Here is an 8484-nt window from a genome sequence, read left to right as displayed (position 1 = left end):
CATGGGGGTGAGTAGAAAATGAAGGCTAATCATGTTTTGGGTGTACTATTCCTTTAAAGGCTCCAGACTTGTTTGCTTCCTAACTGCCCTTTTATTCACCCGTGTCTGAAAGTTTCCTAATGGGAAGAAAGCATTGCAGATTTTAGAAACAGGATTAAAAGGCCGCTTCATAAAGCTGATCACTGAGCCCTTAAATGAGCGGCTTTTTATCATCTATCATCATTGGTGCTTCTTGCATGACTCCTGTCCTGGGCGGGCCTCTCCTGTTGCCATGTTTTTGTTTTTACAAAAACAGTACGGGATTCATTGATGACAGGCCATGTTTTTCTGTCATTCCAGATCAAAAAAACTTCCCTAATTTAAAAACAAAAAGGTGGGGTGTTTTGTATATCTGTAACTGGTTTTAAATCATCTATGGCTTTCTATTCAATTTGGGCAAAATAGTGAACAAGTTAATGCTTGCTTGGCAATTATTTCCATGAAATTCACACCAGATATTGAGAACACGTGCTCCACACGCACAAAGAAATCAAAACAAATGATGTCCATCGCTGAAACCATGTTCAATAAAAGAGCTTTTACACACAGGATACTTATTGTACTCATGAAGAAAAGGAAATATAATCCCTGAGGATTTAGAAAGCAATCCTGCTCCCATTCCGTGCAAATTAATCTTGGCTGGCTCAGACCTAAATGATGGCCTATAAAATCTTTATTATTGATTTCTTTGTATGTGAGCTTTGTCTGTGTTTTAACTAACATCTGGAGTTTATTTCCTCTCAATAGTCCAATTAGCTGCATATTTACTGAGGAAAAACTGTATTTTGAATTTGTGCTAATCAGCTGCAGCTTAGGGGACTTAAACAGCCCTTAAAATTACTACGGAAACAATTTCATATCCAATGCCAACTTCAGCATCATTACTGTAAAGCCAAGGCACTCACTCACTCACTTATGGAGGATAAAAAGTGCCAAAATTAAATAAATAAATAAATACAGCATTAAATAAATAATTAAATGTGTCAATAATTAATTAAATGTGGAATTAAATAAATAAATGTGTCATTCATTAATTAAAACCACGTCACTAAAATAAAGTGCCACAATTAAATAAATAAATACAGCGATAAACAAACAATTAATTCAATGTGTAATTCATTAAATAAATAAGGAAATAAATAAATAAATGTGTCATTAATTTAATAAAATACGTCTTCATTTTATTAAAAAATATATATATAATTATTTCAGTGTGCGTTTAATTATTTCATGGTCCTGTGTTGCAGTGCATCCAAACCATTAGAAGAATCTGTCAAACTCACCCATCAAAGTTAGGGGGCGATTACCTAACACCTGATTGGTCACCCTGCATATTAAGGCGAAGCTAATCGATTACAGAGACTCGATTCGCGTTAACCCCACCCCCTAACTTTGAAAAAAAAAATAATAAATTAAACGCACACTGAAATAATTATATATATATATTTTTTTTTTAAAAATGGAGACGTATTTTATTAAATTAATGACACATTTATATATTTTAATTCCTTATTAATTTAATGAATTACACATTTTATTAATTGTTCATCGCTGTATTTATTTAATTGTGGCCCTTTATATTAGTGACGTGGTTTTAATTAATGAACGACACATTTATTTATTTAATTCCACATTTAATTAATTATTGACACATTTAATTATTTATTTAATGCTGTATTTATTTATTTAATGTTGGCACTTTTTATCCTCCATACTCACTCACCCTGCTTTTGCAAATAGAAAAAAAAAAAGTATCCTGGGATCAGCTGAATGAAAACGAGGAGTTTTATTGTTTAAATCAAGAAATGAATCATAGGCATCTAATCAGATACCAGCTTCAGAGACATCAGAAACCATAAAAATATGTCTTACTCCGCACTATTGTTGTTTGTTGGCGTCCTGTAGTCTGTCACTTTAGGAAGAATGCCATATCACCCGTATCACACACATCAACTGCCTTTTGGTTCACTGGCCCTTGCTTTAACCGTCACCAGGCAAATGTCTGTTTGTGATACTGCCAAGGAGTGGGTGTGTTCTTAGTTTATTCCCTCTAAATGGTTACCCACAGGGAAATCAGGGAAGCTGATAAGTTTCACCCTCTAATTAAACACGACTGTCTGGTCTGATTGCTAAAGCTGCAGCTTATTAAAGCAAACGGCTGAGCTGAGGCAGGAAGCCAGATAAGGGGGGGCCGTGAGAGCTATCTGCGGTCGACCTCGGTGGGATGTTTGCAAGGATTAACTGGAGATTTCTCCCACTATGGCAGATAAATAGAAACCCAAAAGGGAAAGAGTTTACCAGATGGGATAGTTTTGGTGATGTTTATGGAGAAAAACCTGGTTAGCGTTAGCAGCAGGACGACATTTTGACCGTATTGTTAGCTTTCTGATCAAATAGGAAAAGTTGGATGGTAAGTCTCAGAGAAAACGGTCCCAGTATTAATTAAATATCAGTTTATTCTTATAATTCAAGCATAATTACAACATGTAAGTAAATTGAAAGAACAGAAAACAATTAGAAACCAAATCATAAAGTTCTAAAAGACAGAACAATGTTTAGACGTTTTCATTAAAGCATTATAAGTCTTGTAACATTAACATTGGGATTATAGTATTGTACATGTTTTCATATAATCTCAACTTTTGTGTTTGAACAAAACAATCGGCACCTAAATGCAGTCCAGATTGAGTCCCCCCCCTTCATTAGATCTGTCAAACTGATTTTTAAAAACAGTTCCCATAGCACTGAGGGGTTTTCCCAGGAGTTCTCATTCTTGCCGCAGGGTAGCTTTCATCTACACTAGGGTCATGACCTTCAGGGAGGCAGGCTGGAATCGCCGGATCTTCTTCTTCAGGGCTCTGGAAGCTTTGATGCGACAGGCCGAAGGCTCGGGGCGCGGTGGGAGTTGGCGGAGGGGCTGTCCAGCTGCAGTGGGCCCCAACGCGGCCTCAGCCCAAACCATACCTCCCTCCTCCTCATCGTGAATCTCCGGGTCCCCCTCATCCAGGGACAGGCTGCTGTCAGACTCTGAGCAGGACTGGGAGCTCTGACTGGACTCGCTGTCTCCGAAGCGGTTGGTGGTGTTGTCGCTCATCTCGCCTTCGCTGCTTTCAGCGATGGTGGAATGGAACAATGAGGCGCATTCTGCTGAATATTCAGATTCGCACCGGGGTGGGTACTGACTGGTCATGTACATGGGTGCTGGGGGGTACCTGGAGTTAAGACTTTGGAGGAAAGAGTTAGAGGTCATGGCGTAGTGGAAAGGGTGCGAGGCTCCCATCCAATGACCTGGCTTGCCACTGATACTGCGGACCATCTGAATGTTCTCTAATGCCCGAGCATGCTGATCCTTTGACCTCTGGGGTAGAACAAAGGGGGCCTGGTATATATCCGCATCAGATTGCCATTTGGGGCCGGCCTGTCTCCTTTTTCTTTGCTCTACTGGATGCTCATACTCCACGCACTGTGGTCTACGGCTTTTGTTGAGTTTGGAAGAAGCCGGATGCGGTTTAGGGTGGACTTTGTGGGTGATTTTGAGTCCGGGACTGTAGAGACTGGAGTCAGAGCCAGAGCGCTGTCTGTGCTCCTGGGTTTGCCAGGTACTGCCCCTATCGCCGACTTTTCCTTTTCCCGACCTCCTCTGCTCCACCTTGGCACCCACACTGACTTCCTTGGTTCTTTCACCGGACGAAAAGCTGTGCTGTTGTCTCAACACTCGCGGCTTGTCTGAGCTTTTCCGTTTAAGTTTCACAGCCTTTGTTTTACGGTCTGCTTGTCTAACCTTGACCTTCTGAGAGGAGGCTGGGACAAACTTGGCGTGGACAAACTCAGGTGAGCGCGTGTGAATTCCCTGGACCTCACAGCTTGGACTGTCCTGTGTGCTTAAAGGCTGAACAACAGCTGGTCTTTGCCATGGAGTCTTCCTCATCTCTGGAGCATCTCCGTACTTTTTATCAGACTGATTCCTTGGTAAACTTGTGTTTTCTGTTTGTTGTCTTTCCTTCTTCTTTAGGGTTTGGTACGCAACCTCATCAGAGCTGTACTCCTTTGTGGCAGCGCGATAGGAGTACCTGCAGTGAACTTCTGGTGCTCTCTGTGACTCGTTGCTTTTTCTATCTGTAGACTCTTGGCTGGAGTAATTCATGCAGTGCTTCATCTGGTCAATGTTTTCAGCAATATCATTGGTTTTGGTTTGGGGTGGAGTCAGACTAAGCTCATGTTTTAAGGCCACTTCAAATGACATATTTTCAGCTGGCTTCCTGTGACGGCCACCCTGTGTCTCCACAGTTTCTGCAACTGCATTAAATTGGGCTTTGCTCAAGTTGCGCTGGAGCAGCATGTCAATGTACCCCATGGTTTTGTCTTTGTAAGCCATTTGGAGAGAGTCGAAACCAAAGGCTGAGGCTCCCTGGCCCTCTAGGAGTGCCGTTGTCCCGTCTTCACCCCCAGGGAAAAAGATTGGGCTCTGGAGAGCCACGGCATGCAGGGGACTGGGGTACTGGTAGACTTCAGCCCCACCACAGGACTCCAGATTGCGCTGGAATTTGGGGTCCACGGGGGAGGTCTTCTGTTTTGGACACATCGGGGGTTTCTTTGCCTCCGCAGATCTGAAGCAGCCCAATCCTTGAGCCATTACTCTCTCAAGATCACCTGATACAGACAAAAACAGTCATCAACTTTTGACTCCCTTCATGAAGCCTATGTTATTAGGCAGTAAAATATGTGTTGAGATACTGAGTAAATAATGTAAATAATGTGTTATTACCTGTTGACACCGGTCTCGGCCGTGTCTGATCCGTGCCTGCTGCGCTCGCTCGGATCCTGCTGCTGCCAAGATGGAGGCCTGTGGCTCTTGCGGGGCTGGGCTGGCCAGGGCTCTCATCAGCGGAGCGCCGACGGCAAACATCAGCCTGCGGTGGGGGGCTAATGTGACAGCTGGTTGGGCTCAGGGGGATGAGGCTCGTTTGGGAGGATGACAGACACTCGCTGTACACAGAAGTGCAGGAGTTGGACCGGGAGCAAGATCCACCATCGCTGAGCTCGTAGAAACCTGGAGAGAGCAGGAACCATTTCCAAGGATGGGCGTTTAGTGGGATCATGTGAATGGCAACTCTTAGCAGGATCTCTAATTGGTAGTTAAGTGTGCGTCATTGTACTCTGTGAAGGACACACCTGAGCTGGGCCTGCTGTCAGTCTCCAGTTGATCAGCGGAGGCTTTGCTCACATCCAACCGTAGCTCACTGATCTGCTGGTCCAGCTGCTGCAGGTGAGTCTTCAGGCCAACGTCTTGCTTCCGTAGACGAGACTGGAAAAAATGGAGAGAGAGAAAGCTTTTAAAGGAGAGAGTGACGTAATATACAGCCCTGCCATAGAGGAGGGCAAACTAGAGATTCAAAATATATCAAAACATCCTTAATATAAATATCTGCAGAATATCTCAGTAATGAAAGACACCTGAGTGGGTGAAAGATGATGATGATGTGGCTTATTCACAACCTGTATCTCTGTCACCATATAAAGATTTTGCAATTGTATTTCTTAGACTATTGTAGAACCTAATTAATGCTTTTAAACGCTTTGGGAATTATTTACAATCTATTATTTACATTTGCAAATATTACCGTATATAATATAATGAGTGGGACGTAATTGGCAGCAGTGAACCAGAGGAGAGCTCTGATGTAACATGGTTTACCTTCTACTTTTGTAGCTCTGCTTAGGGCTGAAACAATTAATCGCTATTAATCGATTATTCAAATAATCGTCAACTAATTTACTTCTCGATTAACTTTCAACTGGAGGATAGAGACTCTAAAACATGCCTTTAGAGGACAGAGCGACCAAATTCCAGGAGTTATTAGACCAAAATTGTAAAGTGGAAAAGTTTTAGTTTCAGCTGGTTTAATTCTGTAAAACATCATCTTTAAGGAAATCTTTTTCTATCCGATTATTAATTGATTAATAGAAAAAATAATCAACAGATTATACGATTAACTAAAGGATCGTTAGTTGCAGCCCTAGTTCTGTTAGTTTGTTATTCAGCCTATTCAAGGAACCACGTTTTAATTTCATTTTAGATGCAAAAAAAACAAACAAAAAGACCTTTTCTGGCTCTGTCAGAATCTACGATCATAATCTAGGAGATTTCATAAGAGCAAACAGGCCCAAACAAGTTACCCCACCCCCCATGATGCCATCTTTAATTCTTTATTACTCGTCAAGAAACTTAGCAAAAAGAGCAAAAAACTAACATACCATGTTATGATACATGCATACTTTTAATACTTGTTTAATTGTATGAATGGAGAGAAATGAGGAGCAAAATGGCAACGGATGAGATCAGATCAGCGGTTCAAGTGGTAAGTCACCCGTCCTGCAAACAGGAAGCCGGCTGGGGGGGGAGGAGCTGCCACTGTGGGTCCTTAGGCAAGACCCTTCATGCTAATGCCTGCTTTGGGGAGTGGCGGCCTAGCGGTTAAGGCATAGAGGTTGGAATCCAGAGGTTAACCCCACACTGCTCCCCGGGAGCCGTACAATGGCAGCCCACTGCTCCTTAAAGGTGCAGAGAGTTCATTTCGTCGCTCTTTTCTTGTGACAGTGTAATGACAATAAAAGCTGGAAAAAAATAGAAGAGGTGGACGATAGTGAGGTTTCTAAAAACTAATTTCAGCCCAATCAGACGACTCAAACTGCAGAAATGGGTTCTCTAAAGGAGGATAAAGTGTTTTCCAACTTGAATAATTCAATTTTGGAGGAAAAATAAGACATAAAAACCTCACATCCTTCAATCAGTCCAGCAGTTCTGCTGTAATGGAGTCAGGTTGGCGTGTTTCTAGGAAAGCTTGGTATTTACTGAGGGGTTCCTTGTTATAAAACATGTGAGGACCACTGCTCTAATGTACTGCAATGAAGAAACCAAAACAGCTCCGCTGTGGCTGATGATTAACCCCAGCAGGACATGGGGGAGCATGGAAGAGGCACTGGTGGGTAACTCATTCCCCCCCCCCAAAGGCGAAGGCCTGGCCATTGTGTAAACTAGCAGAAGAGGAAAAGCTTGGTTGGAAGGGGGGGTTAAGCACTGCAGGGGAGGTACTGTTACAGCAGACCTTCAAACTACATCTGATACTTACTTCCTGCCATTTGCACTATTTCTAGTCTTTTAAAAACTCCAGATTATTAGGTGAATTGTGCAGATGGGAGCGCAGCTTGCACAAACACAAGAGATAATTTGAACCTTATGTTGCTCATGCACTCCATGACACATCCTTTGATGCATCTGCCCGGTTCTTCCCTAGATGTCAAGCATAGCACATTAATCCCTGCGCTTCCCTTGAATGATTTTACCAGCTACATGGAAAAAGCTTGTCATGGAAAACTAAACAGAGCCAGCTGTCTGCAGCACTCAGGAGGGCCTCCAAGGGATGAGATTCTCCCCTCATTCACTGCACAAAAATCCACATTTGTTTTTATTTCCTGGCATTTAGTGGTTAATGATTGAGGCTTGCCCTCGTGCACAGGGCGCGCGTGCACGCAGTAACAATTAAGAAGCCCTGTGGGGGCCGCAATGAACCTTGATTTATGACATCTATCCCGCTTCCGACCCCCAGCTGAGCGCATGAAAGTCTTCCTGGTAATAATTGCAGAGTGAAGGCGCATGAGCATCAGCTGACACTGTTATTCCAAGGACAAATAAACTATTCAGGGAAAAAGAAAAACTACTTTACTTCTTTTTTATTTATTTATTTTTTTAAGACACCAACAAAAATAATTAACCCAAAAAAAAACTTGATTTGAATATTTCCAGATTAAAATAAACTCCCTACCAGCTGTTGCTTCAGGGCGGTGAGGGTCTCCTCCAGCCGCTGCTCCTCAGCCTCCACCGGGTCAGCGTGCGGCGCAGAGACCGGCTCCTCCCGGTCCAGCTGCAGAGCCCAGCTCACCATGTCTCCGTGTCGGTCCCTCAGCAGCCGCAGCTCCTGCAGCCCGGCCAGCGCAGCCTGCAGCCGCTCCCGGACCCTGCCGCGGTCCAGCCCGGCCGGTGCGCCCAGCGCCCCCAAGCAGGAGCCCTTCCTGCTCAGCATGCTGCAGAAAGGAGGTGAAATGCTTCAGGAAAAAAAAGATCCTCTTTGCAGGATAATAGCAGCTCTTATCTTTCAGCTGCCGTTCGCCACCAGTTTGGGTTTTAAACTACCTGCTGGAATAAAATTGGAGCCCGGAGAAGAGTTTGGGCTCCTCCCACACACTGAGGGGCCCTCCTCCTACCAGGGCAACCGGTTTTCAAGGAACATCTGTTTGTAATTTGAAACAGAGGTTACCTATGTAAAGTATCCCATCTAAATAGAAAAAAAAAAATGTTTTAATATTTCCCTTCTTATGTCTGCTATCATTTCTCTTTATTCATAAGCTACATCAATCATTACAGATAAATCTCCTTGTCTAAGCAAA

General features: G+C 43.2%; 1 protein-coding gene across 1 annotated transcript; it reads right to left on the bottom strand.

Annotated features, from left to right (window-relative positions):
* Positions 1 to 1898: 1898 nt before the first annotated feature.
* On the bottom strand, positions 1899 to 8213 carry LOC107097420 (dapper homolog 2-like). Its single transcript, XM_015394559.1, has 4 exons — positions 7863 to 8213; positions 5212 to 5344; positions 4805 to 5089; positions 1899 to 4689 (listed from the first exon to the last, which is right to left on the bottom strand). Exons 1-4 carry the CDS (start codon positions 8118 to 8120, stop codon positions 2834 to 2836), a joined length of 2532 nt encoding a protein of 843 aa, XP_015250045.1. The 5' UTR covers positions 8121 to 8213; the 3' UTR covers positions 1899 to 2833.
* Positions 8214 to 8484: the final 271 nt, after the last annotated feature.

This window comes from Cyprinodon variegatus, unplaced genomic scaffold, assembly GCF_000732505.1.
Source record: "Cyprinodon variegatus isolate N-32 unplaced genomic scaffold, C_variegatus-1.0 Scaffold694, whole genome shotgun sequence".
Taxonomy (NCBI): domain Eukaryota; kingdom Metazoa; phylum Chordata; class Actinopteri; order Cyprinodontiformes; family Cyprinodontidae; genus Cyprinodon; species Cyprinodon variegatus.
This window is presented reverse-complemented; position numbering and strand designations above follow the sequence as displayed.